At 37.6% G+C, this 17,920-nt stretch overlaps 1 protein-coding gene across 2 annotated transcripts; it reads left to right on the top strand.

The window, feature by feature from the left end:
• The first annotated feature begins 1,570 nt into the window (after positions 1-1,570).
• palmda (palmdelphin a) lies at positions 1,571-15,003 on the top strand. 2 transcript variants are annotated; one of them, XM_026206444.1, is made up of 9 exons: positions 1,573-1,705; positions 3,974-4,025; positions 4,152-4,232; positions 4,332-4,450; positions 5,249-5,363; positions 6,474-6,498; positions 6,610-6,726; positions 9,620-10,450; positions 14,425-15,003. In XM_026206444.1, exons 2-9 carry the CDS (start codon positions 3,981-3,983, stop codon positions 14,463-14,465), a joined length of 1,374 nt encoding a protein of 457 aa, XP_026062229.1. In that variant the 5' UTR covers positions 1,573-1,705; positions 3,974-3,980; the 3' UTR covers positions 14,466-15,003. The 2 variants fall into 2 exon arrangements, with proteins under 2 accessions (XP_026062228.1, XP_026062229.1); XM_026206443.1 differs by lacking the exon at positions 14,425-15,003 and having other exon boundaries at positions 1,571-1,705; positions 9,620-10,841.
• The last annotated feature ends 2,917 nt before the right edge of the window (positions 15,004-17,920 follow it).

The raw sequence follows: 17,920 nt of genomic DNA on the forward strand, positions 1-17,920 counted from the left end.
GGACATTTGGTCCCTACAACGTAGGAAATACCAGATACACACACACTTACACACAGGGAAATACAGTTCCTAAGGGCTTGAATTAAGTATGAGGATCACGTCACCTTTGAACACACACTCCACTTGTCTGATCAATACCCTGTGGGAAGAGTGACAGCCTTATTGGATTAGGACACAAAAGTGGGTTAAGTGCCTTCTTGGATGCCACAGATATATCAGATGTAAAGGTGCATTCTGTCACAAGGACAAAAGTAATAGGCCTTGAATTCTGTAGAAATTTAGAGGATTAAAAGTGATAGAACAAGAGGTCTCATCTCTAGACAACAGTGAAGAATAGGCCTAGTCTTGCCACAACTGATCTGATCAGTGAATCTTGTATTAGAACAAATTTACACTAATTAAATAAATATTTACTCATAATAATATATTATTATAATAATTGTATTTTTAAAACCTGATTTATTCATGTACATGGCAGATGTTATCTCAAAAAAGAAAAAAAGAAAAACAGTTAAATGAACGGTAACCAAATTTACCAACAGCTAAAATGAAGAGTCTGTATTTTAACCTTTACAACAAACAATGGTAACATTTGTTATCAGTATGCTATGAAGCAGGCTTGCAGTCTGATGACCATTGCTGTTTTTTTCCGGAGGTCTCTGTAAAAGCACTGGGTGACCTCAGCTGTCAGTAGGGCACGAGCCTGTGAATGCCCCACCTCACACACCCTAAATATCTAAAAGCATGCGTCATTTGAGCAGAAAGCAGAAAGTATGACAGATGCTACTGTAGGGAGGCTTGTGTCGTTTTGTTTTACATTTGCTCTGTCTGTCCTGAACACAAAAGTGCATGTTCTTGAATATATATTGGCCATTTTTTTATTAGTATGTAAAAATCACCATTAAAGGATAACATTGTGAAGGATATCAATTTGAGCTGGGAAGTTCATGAAAGATCTCAGCATTCTTCATTCTCTTCATTAGATGCAGCGGTAGGAATGTCCCGTCCTGCTGTGGGTCTCATTTTCTACAGCTAGTGTGAATAAACGGAAAGTATGCATGTAAGAATGTCTGACACTTGACTGCAGCTTGTGAGTCGCCTCACGTCAAAATGATTTGTGACACGGTTTTTCTCTACTCAGAAAGCAGCTCTGAAGTGTATAGCCTAATGGTGTTTTGAGTGAAGAGACATTGCTATGTACACTCTAAAGCCCAGGAAAAAGGTTTTCATATTAAACTAAACTAGATTAAAGAACGGCTTGTCTGCATAACCATTGTATCTCTCATTCACAGGACAGATCATATTTGGATTTAAGTCAAAACTCACTTCTCTCAAAACTTATTTTTTATTAACATTATTACTATTATCATTAACTTTATTTTTTTTTATGTCTGTATTTGGACAGTGAGACAATTAGAAAGAGCATTTATTAAAAATTTACTATGGTGTGTTTCCTTCCAAGAAAATGCAATCTCCAAAGATAACAAACACAGAGGCATAAATTGTCCCAAGCTTAAAAGGGTGTGGGCTGTCGTCGTTCACTGTTGAGACTATAGAGACTGAATAACTGAAGCTCACTGGCATTTCATTGGCTCAAGAGAGGACTGTCAGTCTTGTCTACAGCACCTGCGTGCTCCTAGCTGCTTGACGGCTGTGCGTGAACTCACAAAACCCTTCTGGATATCCGTTCATCTTCAGCCACCCGGTAAGTGTGTTTTCTGCTATTTTACTTTTCTTAGTGAAGATCAATTAACTAATCCCATAACATGCTGTTTTGTACAGTACATTTGTACGTTAATCAATGGTCTCAGAAACCCGTCTGTGGATTGGGTGACATTTAGTTTTGGGAAAAGTGAGGGTTTAGACTTTCACCCATTATTTTAAGTCATTAAAATATTCAGTGACATTTTAAAATGAATTTAATTGCAACTCAGGCCCCATTTTCTATGTTTTCAAACACGTTAGCACACCTTGCATGCTCACAAAAATTTAGCAAACAGTTGTTTTACATATATTGATGAATTTTGGATAAAATATTGCATAGTTTTATAAAGTTCAAGATGTCCAATATCTGCATTCACATATAATAAGTGTACAGTTCCTGGATGTTTGTTATTTGAGCAGATGCCACAAGAGATTTATATCTTAACTGACTGCTAATCAGATTAGAGGAGATTAGAGAGAAACTTCCTCTAGGATAAAACTGACAGGAAAACTGACCATGTGCAGGAGAGGCCTCCACAGCATGAAGTGTTCAACCCCAGAAACAACTGATCATATAAGATTTCATCTGCCAATCAGCTTGCTCGGTTTGCTTTGAATGTGTGCTGAAATCAGGGCTTTTTCTATAAAACTGTAAAATGAAACTTAATCTGTAAAAATTGTTATTTTTGTGCCTTTTTCACTCTAGTTACACAGTAAAATGCAGTGGTTAAATTTACATTGTAGTGCTACTGGGTTTTAGACTATGCCCTCACCAATGACAATTTTCAAAAAGAGGGTATCTATTAATAATTTAATTAATTTCTCATTTTGTTCATTCGCTTTTGTTGTGCATTTTTTTTTCTCTTGCCCTTATATGCATTACTTTCTGAACACTTTGTGGGTTTTTGTGTCAGGGAGCAAAGCGACCCAATGGTTTGGTGTGCCACTGTGTCGAATTTATTAGGCAATGTTCCCCTGGGTGGCCTTGTTATTTTTAGATTGTTCCTGAGTCTAGTGGAGTTCTGGAGCATTATGGTTTACCAAACACATCCATAGGATCTGTAGATGATGCTGTGATATTAATTGAAATTATCAATAAGATCAAAAGAAATGATGTCTCTCCTGGAAATGTTTTTGGACAGTCATTTTCTATACATTTCATTTTATTACCTACAGGCAAATACTAAGCAACTATCCTGGACAGTTTTTTAGTATGTTAATGAACCGGGCAGTGAGCAGCCTTATAGTTTGAAACATGGACAGAGACAGGACGTCTGGAGCCGGTCTCACAATTCCTTGGGGGGAAAAAAGCAGCTTGGGGACACTGGCCTTGCTGTCACATGACAGTGTTAGTCTTCTAGACAAGTACTTGTGTTGGTTTAAAACTTAAAACTGAAGTATCTTTAGCAAAGATATGACTAAAAGTGTAGATCAAAAGATGAGGTGAATTAAAATGTATTCTATATAATAGTCCATAGCAGAGTTTTTCAGGTACTTCTAAATTTACATAATCATGGCAAAAACTCAAATAAACTTCATATTTGACCCTAGTGCAAAATAAAACAAAGACTGCATGTTGTTAGTTTTTTTTTTTTTTTTTTGTCTTTGTGGTTGCTTGCTAAAAATCAAGATATTAACAGCCATTGTAGCTTAAGTCAGCATTACTTCCATTCATGTCAATGATAATTTAAGTAATAACAGTGAACCTTATTTAAACTGTACATGCTGATTAAGAATTTAATAGGAAGCACTGATCCGGCAGTGCTTTGCTTGTAACTTTAGAATATTGTTTCATATTCCTGCATTACAGCTGATGTGACAGTCACAGGAGGTCACATCTGGCCTATTGTAAGAGATATTTAACTGGAAATCGGGTGAATGAAGCATGAAACTACTTCAAGGGGCAAGTTCTAGCCTAAGGCTTTACTTGGATGTCTATGAAACCCGGCAGTGCCTTCGAGGGGTCACCCACTCAGACAGGGGCTACCAAACCCTGTCAGGCAGATTATTTATGGTGCATCGCAGAGACTGTTTTACCGCTGCTGCTATTCATGGAACTACAGTGATCTTTAGAAAGCAGGAAGCAAGTGGTGATGAATGGACATTAAATCAAGTAGTCAAATATCAGTGTCACTGTATGGAGTTTGTCCTACATATCACCCAACAACCCTTTGAGACATTGGACAGATGTCGAAATGCAGCCCTGCTACTATTAGCGATGATTTTGTAATGTCATATAAAGGATAAATGTTTCTTTTTTAATCTCCAGTGGTAGGATGGAAGAAGCAGAACTCTTAAAGGAGCGCCTTCAAGCTATTACGGTAACCACATTGTCTTCTTATTTTTAATGCTCTTGAATTTAGAATAACTGTATTGCAACCACTTACATACAGTAGCTATGCTCCTTCTATGTATCTATATAAATTCTTAAATTCATTTTTTCACAGAATAAGAAAAAAATCCAAGAAGAAATTGCCCACAAGCGGCTTGAGATTGACAGAGAGAAACTAAAGCTTCAACATGTCAAGGTACCTTCTCGATGTTAGAAGTTTTCGTTTCCTGTTCATCAGCATTTTTCTGAATTGCTACGGTCTGGGATTTGAAACATCTTTATATGTCTTTCATAGAAAAGATCCATGAGAGATCTGTGGCTCATGGATGGGATGAATAGCAGTAATGCACAGGAAACCCAAAAAGCTCTTGAAGATGCACAGCAAACTAAGCACCTCAAGAGCACCATACATCGGTAAGATGAAAGAATAAAGTTTTTACATTTCATTACCGTAGCATTATTTACACTCTATTTAAGCCAGTGACTGTGTGATCTAAACCTTATTGCTATTTAGCAAATCAGCCAATAGAGAGATAATCAGTTCAAATCAGATGCACTGCCATCACTGTCTTATCATTGTGTTAAGAGTTCAATCTCCTAAAGTCTTTTGTGTTTAACTCAAAGAACTTCAGGGCTGGTGTGATGTTTCTCAGCTAGTGTGATTTGCCCTGTGGTGCCGTAATGAAATCTATTAGAGTGAAGTATGAGGCAAGAGATGTGCAATGCTTTGTAACCACATTGCTTTGTAGTAGCAATGAAGTCAGAGAAGGATGCTAAAAAAAAGCTGTTCCAATGTCCTTGAAAAGCTGCTAAATGCAGGTCGCAACCTAGCACAAATATTGCTGTCGGTTTTATTATTAGAGAGTGTGTTAAATGATTCAGACTGATGACTGATTCTGACTGAACATCAGTTGTATGAATAAATTCAAATGTCTGTTATTATATATTTGTTTATATTGCTTTCATGACCTTTTAACAACTCATTGCTTATTGGGTCTAGAATGTCTATGAAACTAAAAGTGCAAACAAAGTGACAGTTGATTTGTAAAGAATGGCACTCTTGTGTGACTTAGTAGAGTTCAATCTGTGTGTGTGTGTGTGTGTGTGTGTGTGTGTGTGTGTGTGTGTGTGCGCCAGGATAACTCTTTAGGACATATTTATGCATATTTAAAAAGTCTTATTTAAACAATTATTGTAACAAATTCTCTGTAGGATAGAGAAAGAGATTGAAGCGTTGGAGAGAGAGGAAATGAACATCTCAACAAATGAGGGGCTGATTTTAAAGAGGCTCAAAGTCATTGAAAGGTCTCCAGAGGACATCATTAAGGTACTTTTTTTTTTTTATGTGGTTAAAGGCTTACTTCCCCACCACAAAATGAAAATTATGTCTATAATCACTTTCCCCCATGTCGTTTCAAACCCATAAACACTTAATTCGTCTTCAGAACACAATGTAAGATATTTTTGATGAAAACCGGGAGGCTTATGACTGTCAAGGTCCAGAAAAGTATGAAAAGCATCATCAGAATGGTCCATGTGCCACCATCCGTGGTTCAACCATAACATTATGTAACAACGAGAATGCTTTTTGCACAGGACAAAAACAAAATAACGATTCAACAATTCATCTCCTCTGTCTTTCCACATCACCGGAACACCATTTGGGGAATATCCACTGAACATAAACTGCGTACGATATTCTGTGTCAACCGTGACACAAGGATACATTTTCTACCTGTATTTAGGCTTTGATCTGAACGAAAACAGCGCATCTGTGTAACGCTGCTGACACAGAAGAGCGTAAGCTGCTTGCATTTAGCAGATATTCTCCAAAATGGCGCTACGGTGATGCAGAGAGACACAGAGGAGATTAATTGTTGAATAAAGTCATTATTTTTGTTTTCTTCACGTACAAAAGTATTCACATCGCTTCATAACGTCGCGGTTGAACCACTGATGGCAGATGGACTATTCTGACGATGTCTTTCATATCAGTGTAACTTACTTGGCAGTCAATGGGACAGTCACAAGCCTTAAATATTTAACATTTACCTGACGCTTTTATCATGTCAGAGGTCGCATGCCTCTGGAGCAACTAGGGGTTAAGTGTCTTGCTCAGGGACACATTGGTGTCTCACAGTGTATTCGAACCCAAGTCTCTCACACCAAAGCCATGTGTCTTATCCACTGCGCCAACACCACCCCCATATAAGGTTTATACATATATAAAATTGTGTTCCAAAGATGAACAAAGCTTTTACGGGTTTGGACCAACATGGGGATAAGTTGATTATTAATGGGATGATTAATGAAAAAATGTTCCTTTTGGGGTGGAGTGTCCCTTTAATTAATTAAAATGATCAAACACCGCTTTTTGCTTTGATGAATTACTATATAGGCTTTAAAATTGGATGTGATTCTGTTTGTATATTCACAGGCAGTGCATGCAGATTTCACAACAGGTAAATATTTTAAAACTCCATCACAATGCTGTACAGACCATAAAACAAACTGTAAGCATATTGTTGGGATACATTTTGCCATATTTATTCATCTTTTCACTCCTTTTGCAGAGCCAATCTATATTCAGTCAACAATTCCAAACATGCGAAATCCCAGCACACCGCTAAAAAATCAGAGGAAGAAACAAGACCTGGAAACTGAAGCAAAAACCGACCAATCCAAACCTGGTAAACTGAAAGAAGACTACAGACTGTTTTCAATGTTTTATATAATGTAAAACAGCAAAATAAATATATTTGACAGGCTTTTCCAAACTGGGGTTAACAAATCCCTGGGAGTTCATGAGATGCTTTAAGGGTTAGTTCACCCAAAAATGAAAATTAGCCTGTGTTTTACTCTCCCTCAAAGCATCCTTGGTGTATAATACTTTCTTATTTCAGACAAATCAAATCTAAGTTATATTAAAAATTTGCCTGGCTATGGCGAAGACTTATTGTTGTAGAGAATGGGTGTTTCTGTTCAAAAGTCCAAAACACGTGCATCCAAGAGTTTTGTTTTCTTTCTGTGTTCGTCACTAATCATGCAAACTGCTTCTGCGTATGACAGATGGAGGAAGTGATAGAAAAGTGTTTATTACATTTGACAAAAATGCATGGATTTGCCACAGGAGGCCTTTTTTCATCCCTCAGAGCCATGTGAGGCATGTTTCATTTTGGATGTGCGTGCTTTATTTAACATGTTTTGGACTGATAAACAGAAACACCCACCCACTACAATGACAATGAGCTTAGAAGTGCCAGGAAAATTTTTTATAATTCCGATTGGAATCATCTGAAAGATGAAAGTCATATACCCCTAGGATGCCTCAAGGGTGAGTAAAACACAGGCTAATTTTTATTTTTGGGTGAACTAACCCTTTAAAGCTGATTAAAAAATAAATTAAATTGTAAATATCAATAATGAATTACAGAATAAATGTAACTGTAATTAGTTACTTTTACTGAGAGAAAAAATGTGTAATTAAATTACAGTTATTTATGAAAGTGTTAACAATTACAATTATCAATAACAATTATCTGATTTTTTTCACACCCACATACAGATGAATTGATTTCGTTCCCAAATTGCATTGACTACTCTAAAATATGCGACACCAGTGTTTTAGGACTTTAAACAGGGGACATGCTGTTGCAAGGACAACTGTTTTATTTCCTATTTGGGTTCATGTTTTTACTTTATTTTTTAAGATTAACCCCCCATGGAGGCAATGTTAGATTCCAGTGTTTCCTTTTATAACTATTAAAATTTTTATTTCAAAAACAGTATCATAGCTCAAAGTAAAAGGTGCTAAAGTCTGATTTAGTGGTGGCTTTTCTTTAAAATTAAATAATTATAATATTCAGGATTTTAAAAGTCTGATGGTAATCAGAATCCTTCTCTAAGGTGCTTTAAATGTTTGAAAATGATTAACAGTTGAAAACATTAGAAATTTATCAAAGTAATCAAATGTAATCCGCTGGTCAAAATACTTTTTACTGTCATGAGTCCAGGCCCTGCATTTCGCCCTCTTTCCACCAGTGGTCGCCATCTCCCAGACTCCATTCCCCCAACTCCATACACCTGTTCACTCATTAATCTCATTACCCTCGCCCTCAGCTGTTCCCCAGTGTCACAGACTCTATATTCTCCTCTCACTCACCGCTCTGCCTGGCTGAATTGTTTGCAATTGTAAATGTATTGTATGGTGTGTTTTTTTTTTTTTGTTTTGTTTTTTTTTGTAGGTTGTGGATGCAAGCACTTTCCTTTTGCCGTAATCGTATCCCATTCCTGAACCCGTTTTGTTTTGCCCTGTCGGCCTTTTTGTTTATTAAAGAGTAGTTTTACCTGCACTTGGACCCAGACCCTGTTTTTCCAAGGTGCTATCTAACCAGCCCGTGACAGAATTCAGCAAGCAAACATGAGTCTTGCAGGGAAGTTTCTCAACATCTGCCAGGGAGACCGGAGCATTGAGGATTACACCAGGGACTTTGTTGGAGCGGCTCGCTGGTTGGCTATGGTCTTAATGTTCTTGTTCTGGGGAGGTCTAGCCGAGCTGGAGGACTACATTAACCTGGCCCTGCATCTGAGCAGCTCAGCGGTCAGGGTGGAGTTAGCTGCAGAGCCCGCTCACAGTTCTCCCGAAGTGGCAATCCAAGGGGTGTCAGAGGCCACACCCAGTACCTTACGCTCATTCCCGTAGCAACCCAGGCTGTTAGGCAGCATTCAGAAACTCCCGTTGATGTTGGTGTAAACAACATGGTCCGCTTACTAGGCTACAGAAGCGGCAGTGTCTGCTCCGAAGGCTCCAGAGGTGGCGGCGTCCATTCCCGAAGGCTCCAGAGGCTGCGGCGTCTGCTCCCAAGGCTCCAGAGGCGGCGACATCCACTCCGAAGGCTCCAGAGGCGGCGGCGTCCGATTCGAAGGCTCCAGAAGCAACGGTATCCGCTTCAAAGGCTCCAGGGCGGCAGCGTCCGCTCAGAGTTCCCCCAGGGTGGCGGCATCCGCTTCAGAGTTCCCCCGAGGCAGCGGTGTCAGGTGGCCACTGTGGTGGCCACTGGTTCTGCCTTGGGTCCACATCTTGCCGGCTCTGCCTCAGTCCCTAGGTCCCCCTCCAGCAAATGGACCTGGCCCCCCATCCCTACTCCTACATCTCCCACTCCTCCCATCCCTCCTCCTCCAACTCCTTCCATCCTTCCCCGCTTTGCCGTGCCCCTGGAAGCCATTCCTTGTAGAAGGGGTTCTGTCATGAGTCTGGGGCCTGCGTTTCTCCCTCTCTCAACCAGAGGTCACCATCTCCCAGACTCCATTTCCCAAAATCCATAAACCTGAGCACTTTTCTGTTGTAGTATTTGTATCCAATTCCTGAACCCATTTTGTTTTGCCCTGTTGGCCTTTTTGTTAATTAAAGAGTCATTTTACTTGTACCTGGACCCAGACCGTGTTTTTCCATGGTGGTATCTCACCAGACAGTGACAATTAAATTTTAAATAGGGTAGCTTGTAATCTGTAACCTACTATATTTCCAAAATAACCTACCCAACACTGCTTATATATTGCACACAATCCATTTGTCTCTTACAGCTTTGCTCGCCATGGAAATTAACGTTCAGAAGGACTTGCGCACAGGTGAAAGCCAAGTCCTCTCCACCTCCACCATTTCTCCCCAAGAGCTCCAGCAGAAAGGCATCAAAGTCTATGACGATGGCCGGAAGTCCGTCTACGCCCTGCGTACGGATGGTCACCAGCCTGGTGCGAACGGAGTGGATGAACTCAGTCCTGTTGAGGTCGAGGAGCTGCTGAGACAGGCGTCTGAGAAAAAAAAGAGGTCCAATCACGTTCAGGTTCCCTACAACCTCTCCCATGAGGCCAGTAAATTCCAAGAGAGCCACAAATCCAACGGATACCAAGATCCATATAGCGTCGACTTATCGGCATGGCCTGAGCTTGTGTACAGTAATGGTGTGTGCTATCCAGAGAATGTAGGTCATGGACTTCCTCTCCTGCCAATGCCTAATTACAATGACAGACCAGAAGAATGCTATCACAACAGAGGGGAAAGACATATGCATGGACAGTATTACAACCAAAGAGAGAACCACCAGGGAATGCGACTTTTGGATTGTGACATCAGAAACCACAGTCCATGTTCGGCCTACTCTGAGGACTCCAAACTCAGCGTGCTGAATGCCATGCCATCAGACGAGCCTGTCACCATGATCTTCATGGGATACAAGAATGCCGAAGATGACAGCCAGAGCTGTGAGGGCTCAGTTCAGGCAGAGCTGGTGATCATTGGAGACGGTGAAGATGAAGCAAGCAAGAGCTTGATCCCCCATCAAAACTCCAATGCCTTTATCCCCTCTGCTGGACGAAAGGGCAAAAGAGACGGCACGGAGGACCCGTCCACTACAGGTACCCCAAAGATTAAAAAGGTCAAAAGGAGACACAAGCCCTGCTGTGTGTTGATGTAGTTTCACTAACACGCTATCAGCTCTTCTGTGATGCAGCTTCTCACCAGACTGGCTTCTCTTGCTCTGCATGCTGGACACTGATGTCTTACGTTGTGCTTTTCAGTTTTTCAGTGTCTTAACAAACTGCTTTCTATTGTTCATGTTGGAATTTGCTTATGGTGTCTGACAATGTGTGTAGAAACACACTGTTGTATAGGTGTAGCTTTAGATCAGGGGGCTTCAACTGGCGGTACTGCGGTAATCATTTAATGACAAATAAATTTTTGTTGGTGAAAGAACGGTATTAAATTAACTAAAAATCACTGCTGAAGTTCATCTAAATACACTACTGTTCAAATGTTTGGGGTCGCCAAGAGATTTTTTTTTTCCTTTTAAATCTCTTGCTCACCAAGGCTGCATTTATTTTATCAAAACCCCAGTAAAAAAAACGTAAATATTGTAAAAACGTACTATTTTTTTGTTTTAATAAATTTTAGAATATTATTTATTTCTGTGATGACTCCAGTCACATGATCTTTCAGAAATTACTCTAATACACCAATATGGTGCTAAAGAAACATTTCTCATCAGATTTGAAGATGGTTGTGCTGCTTAATATTTTGTGGAAATACTGATCTTTTTCAGAAATATTTGGTGAACATAAAAAAAAAAAAACATTTATTTGAAATAGAAATCTTTCGTTAACAAAAGTCATCTGTCATTTTTGATAAAGTAAATGCATTCTTGCAGAATAAATTTCAAACAGAGAACATCTTTTGACTCCAGACTTCTGAGCAGTGTTGTATGTTATTGTACCTGCTCCCATATTAAGATGCATATTATTGTACATAAGTGTGATCAGTACTGATTTTTAATGAATGTGCAATATAAGTATCATAGGTATGCAAATATATTATGTAGGGCCAATATACATGTTATCTGACTAAATATCCACCAAGGGATCCTTGAAAAAGTTTGAAGACCCCTGATTTAGAGCTGTACCTCCCTCTAGTGGTAAAAGGACAGAAATTCACATCTCTTTCAAAATAATTTACTCTCCTTTATTTTCACCTGCCAAACTTTCTATACTATTTCTTTAGACATTTTGTTAGCTGTGCTTTTGCCACTTGCAATAATTAGCATGTGACACAGCAGATTGCATGCTGCGTGTTCTATCTATAGCACACTTGTACATACAATTTATTCTTTTTCCTGTTTTATTTATATTTATGCATGTGTATTTTATTAACATCTTATTTTTATTATCTGTGTGTCTCTGTGTACTGGAAGCTTGTGACACTAAAACAAATTCCTTGTATGTGCAAACATACTTGGCAATAAAGCTCTTTCTGACTGACTTCTGACATACAGTCATGCTTGCTGTCATAAATTGTGCTTCTTTTTTCAAGCATCCGCTTTCTTTTGCTTTGACTTTGTGAATATGAGTGTTGTGTGAAAAGCGTGGCAGATTAACCTTTTTTCATGCCATTTTCTTTTCTTTTTTTATATTCTGATAAGTTGTGCTTAAAGGATGGTTCACCCAAAAACATGTATTAATATGTTATTTTAGTATTATTTATTTTATATACTATTATAGCATTTATTAATATAATAAATTTAGATAATTAGCATTTATCCAGAGTGACTTATACAGGGCATTCAGGCTACACATTTTTTTTTACCATTATGTCTGTTCCCTGGGAATCTGAACCAACAACCTTTTGCGCTGCCCAGGGGCGTCGCTAGGCCCTTTTTAGGGGGGCTTCAGCCCCCCTAAACTTATGCCCAGCCCCCCTAAAAAATTATTTGATTAATTAATTAGTGATCGCTTCAGTCCCCTTTAAAACTCATTTGAAACGGTGGCAAGCTGCATCAAGTTCCGGCTCCTCCCCTTATCTGAGTCTGCACGGATTCAGCGCGTTTTTCAATCCACAGGGGCGCCGAGCAGAGCGAACATCAGAGAGTACAAGGTGTGTGTGTGTGTGCGTGTGCGTGTGTGTGTGCGTGTGTGTGTGCGTGCGTGTGTGTGTGTGTTCTCGCATCCAATACCAGTACGTCTTCGCTGCGTTCACCTTCAGCCTTTATCACAGTGCGACAGTTGTTTTTTCTTCCAACAAAAATGAAGCGATTAACACCCATGAAAACATACTTTAGAAAACGATCATGATTTATTTTAATTCACTTTTTAAAATTGAAAACATATTATTGTGTATTTCGGCATTACATTATGCAGCCATGCAAAATAAACTATTAACGACACACATCATTGTCTGAAAGTAGGCTACTAAATGGCACAGAGAGAGAAACATCATGTGGAGATATTTTGTTTTCTATTATTAAATATAATTTTGTATTAAGTAATAATGAATCATTAGTGTATCATGATACATATATTAGAGTAAGAGTAAAGGGATCTGTGATTTATTTTTATTTTTTTAAGTAATTGAGTTATAGAAGTGGCAAATTGATAATGGTGTTATTTTTAATAAATTGAAATAAATATAGAACAGATTAAACATATTGCCAATAGACAATTACATTAATACATGTTTTGTCTATATTCTTAATGAATATTAGCTGGTTAGTTAAATGATTTGAAATGAAATAAATTTCCAGGGGCTGACTTGATGTATAACCAACCATATTGTTGATTATAAAGGCTAAAAAGCTAAAAATTTATAATAATAATAATAATAATAATAAAATATAATAATTTATATTTCATTGTAGATGGATATACAACATTTTTTTTGTTGTGCGGGAGTAGGTCTGCAAATGAGCAACAGTCAGGTGAGAATAGAACAGACAGCCTCACACACACAATACCACTGTGTTCCCAAGATGCATTGCAGTCATTGAACCCTTATGTTGTTTTAATATTCTGCCGATTTCCACGTACATTTCATAAGAAAAAAGCAGTGGTATCATCAAAGGATAAACATAAATGTCCTGATACTGAATCAGTTAGTCTTTATTGTAAAAAAAATAAATAAATCTACATTCCCAATTCAAAATTTTCCAGTGACTGGTCACATGTAAAAAACTGTATTAGTTTTTTTTACAGTGTTATATATGGCTCAGTCAGTACTCCTACTCCCATATATGAAATACAGGAAATACAATGGAATAGTGGATTGCAATAAGGTTAGTAGTATACAACCCTACCCTAATAGTCAAATAATATTTTTTAATCATACCCTTATTGGGGGCTGAGCCCCCCTAAAATGAAAATCTTAGAATCGCCCCTGGCGCTGCCAATGCAATACTCTACCACTGAGCCACAGGAACAGAAAACAACAGAATATTCATCTTTGAGTGACTTATTCCTTTAATGCTGAAAAACAGAATGATTACGACATCACCGCCCACACAAATGTTGCTTGAAAAGATAAATGACTCACGTTCGACACCACACAAACTTGCCATTATGACAATATTTTGCTGCTATTGCTAAATATGAATGATATAGCATGTTTTATCTAAAGAATGGTGGACACACTCCCACACATTACCCCCTCTGTGTCATCTCTTCATTGTAGAATACACAATCCAGTCATGTCAATCTTCTTTGGAAACACACACACACACTCACACACTTGTGGTGGGCAGATAATTTGCGCATTTCTTCAAAACCTTAAGAGGCTTTTAAGAAAGCGTGCCATGTGCTGAAACACTCTTATAATCAATCTTGGGGATTATATAAATGGGGATAGCGTGTTTCTGAGGACAAATGTCTTTATAGCTGGAGTTTATTAAGATTGCCCTTTACTTAAACTGCACATAAAAGATTAAACGTTGAGGAGGTGGAATGCTTCTGAGAGCTGTCAGTGAAAAGCTACTGGTGTTGGATCCAGTGTGCTTCCTTTAACTTGTGTTTGGTTGGGAAGATAGAATTGAACAGCTAAATCAATGTCTTTTCTCTCATGCTCCCTACAGCATTACAGATACAGATGGAGAAACTGGGCCAATCTGCATAACACGCACATTTTGTGTAGTTCACACTCTGGGAACTCTGAGATTGTTGTACGATGGTCAAGAGCGGCCAGCGAGACAAGAAACGTGAACCAACGTCTCAGCAGAGTCTTCTGAAAGTGAAATATGGATGTGTTATTAACACTTTTTGAGAAAATATTTCAATTCTAACTCTTGACAACTTTAATTTACTCCTATACATAATTTACGTACAGTTTTAATGACAATAGTGCTTGAAAGAAATACAACGCACACATATCTGTTGTAAGCTATATGACACTGACTAATGTTTGAAATGACTTGTCAATAAACTCAATAGCTATATATTCCATTTTGAAGGCTGCACCATAAGGAGGATGCGTTTGAAGGCCACATTCATCGAGGATGTCTCATTTAAGAAAATTAAAGAGGTTTTATGATTCGATTTCAAGTTTTCCTTTCTCTTTGGATTGTTACAAGCTGTTCGTGCATAGACAAGAACCCTAAAGTTGCAAAGACTAAAGTCTCAAACCCAAAGAAATATTCTTTATAAAAGTTAAAGGGGTCATATGATGTTTTTTTAAAGATCATTATTTTTTGTATTTGGTGTAACAGAATATGTTGACAAGCTTTAATGCTCAAAAAACTTTTTTTTTTTTCAAATACTGTACATTATTGTCCTCTATGCCCCTCCTCTCTCAAATGCGTCATTTTCTACAAAGTCCCTCCTTCTGACAAGCGCAGTCTGCTCTGATTGGCCAACTGACCCAATGCATTGTGATTGGCCGAACACGGCAAGCACTCATTGGAAGTGTAACATCCCTTTCCATAATTGCGAGCTTCATCTTTCAAAATAAATGTAAAGACAGTTAATAATGTCCTTAGTTTTACCATCAGTTCAAGCCTGAAAAGGAAACAGAGTGGCGTGACAGATACAGTCATGAAGCTTGTATGTGTTCGCAGTACACAAGCCATCAATAGTTAAGACAGCTGACTCCACTGTGTGACCGTCTCACTCTCTCTCTCACTCACAAACACTCGTGCATACACACACGGGACGCACAAAACTCTGCATTTGAACATTCAGTAGCAAATACTTAAACTAATAACTAAACACTTACAGTAGCTGATTCAGAAGTGACAGATTGTCATAGCAAAGTCAGAATAGGTTCACGAAACAGTCGTCCACAAAATGCGTTGCTGTTCTGTTGTAAGTAATCTTGCATATACTTTCAGAAGGCCAAATAAAGTGCTTTTGCTTTCTCATAGATACACAAAGCACCTTGCTGACATGGCTGCTTCAACGCTAACTGTGTTTACTGCACCCAGCCTTTTTTCTTTGCATTACCATTTGGGCAGGATTATGCAAATATTTCCAGATAGTGACAAAGACATGTGGGGGCGTGTTTGAACAAGACGTTTTGGGGGGGAGGAGCAGAGTCTTAACTTTGATGAAGAATATCTCTTTGTTTTTTAGTCTTCAGTCTTTGCAGCTTTACAGATCTTCTTCATGCACCAAGAGCTTGTAACACTCCAAAGATAAAGAAATAATTGAAATTGCATCATATGACCCCTTTAAGACTTGTCCATGCCCTCCTAAAATGCCTCATTTAAACACATCCCCACATGTCTAGTCACAATGTGGGAAGATTTGCATAACAACGCCCAAATGTTCACACAAAGAAAGAGGGTGTAATTTTGATTCTTAGCTTAACATTTCCATCACACGCTTGAGGTATTCGGCCAATCATGCACTGGATACCTGGCCAATCAGAGCACACCTCGCTTTTCAGAATGATGAGCTTTGTAAAAATCTATGCGTTTCAGAAAGGCAGGGCATAGAGGAGCAACAATAAAGTACATTAAACCACTTAAAAACAAAACAATGTTTTTTTAGCAACGTCATATGACCCCTTTAACCATTATAAAATGTTATATTGTTCCTTGTGAGACATAAATTACTGTGATTTCTTTCATACTCTTCAATGTAATAGTTACTTTTTTTAAATGAGATGGGCTAAATTATGTATTTGGCCAACAAATGTCACCTCTGGAGGCCGCAGCTTTTGAATTGAGACAGCACATTTTCTGAAAGCTATGATATTTATAAGACTGAACCTCCAAAAAGGAACATTTTGCTGTTATATGTCAAAATACTGTATGAGGCATCCTTTCAGAATGACAATCAGTCCTCATGACGTGTGTGTATGTGGCTGACAGCTGTTGCAGACACCTATCTGTGCTAAAGAATTAATTTGTCTTGTTTTTCAATGTTCTTTATCGGATGAGTCCTTATTTGATAATGTTATTAATATTAAATAAAATAAGTGGTGCCTTTATTAAAACAACTAACACATATTAAAGAGATATTTCACCCAGTATGAAAATGATCACTTTTTCGGCCTTGTTTTTTTTAACTCATATGACTTTCTCTCTTCTGTGAAGCAAAAAATAAATGGAAAAATGTAACTTACATTTTTCATTTTTATTAGATTATATTTATTTTTTATTAGTTTATTAAATTACATTTTCAAAATATTTTTTAAATATTTAAAATTTCTGATTTTAATTAGATATTTTTAAACTCCTTTTTATTGTACAATGAAAGTAGATTGGGACAAGGCCCTAGTTAAAAATAAATATACTAAAATGTATTTGAAATACATTTATTTCATGCTTAGTATACTACGGATACATTTACATATTTATGTGCTTTTAGTATGGTATGCGACTGATATATTTAAAGACTAATATTATTCAAAGATCATGCAATTCTCATTAATACTGACATCAAAACACATTTTAGGCTTCAGATTAAGAAATGTGCATCGTGCACATGTAGTAATTCAATAAAGTTAAATTATAACTTTTATATCAGTAAGTCTCAAAAGATATATCAGTAAATATGTTAATAGATTTTAACTATACTTCAAATGAAAGTATTTTGAATATTTACTTTTTTTACAAAGAGGATAGTCGTAGTTACCATTTATTCTCATTATATAGAAAAGAGCAAGCTTGGACAATCTGTTAAATATACTTTTTGTATTTCACAGATAAAAAAAAAACTTTTCTTTAACAACATAAGGGTGAGTAAATAACAACAGTATAAATCTAAACTTTTTGGGTGAACTGTCCCTTTTACAACAACAGAAATATTTGACTTTTATATATATATATATAATGTATAATGTTGTTTTTGGTTACTGCAAAACTGATGGTAGAGAGATGTGGAAAAAAAATAATAATAGAATAAATCAGATTAGAGCTGATCCTTTAATACACTGAGCCTCATTTGATGTGCACTGGCGACTTACAGCAAACTGTCTGATAACAGACAAGCTTTTTTTTCAGAGTGGTGAGGACTGTGTGCAAATGTATTTTTAGATATATTTTCCTTTCCCTATGTGCCTGTGTGTGTGTGTGTGTGTGTGTGTGATAGCTGGAGCTTGTCATGTCTGTCACTGGAGTAACTGTGCTG

The sequence above is a fragment of the Carassius auratus genome, chromosome 27 (assembly GCF_003368295.1).
Source record: "Carassius auratus strain Wakin chromosome 27, ASM336829v1, whole genome shotgun sequence".
Classification (NCBI taxonomy): Eukaryota; Metazoa; Chordata; class Actinopteri; order Cypriniformes; family Cyprinidae; genus Carassius; species Carassius auratus.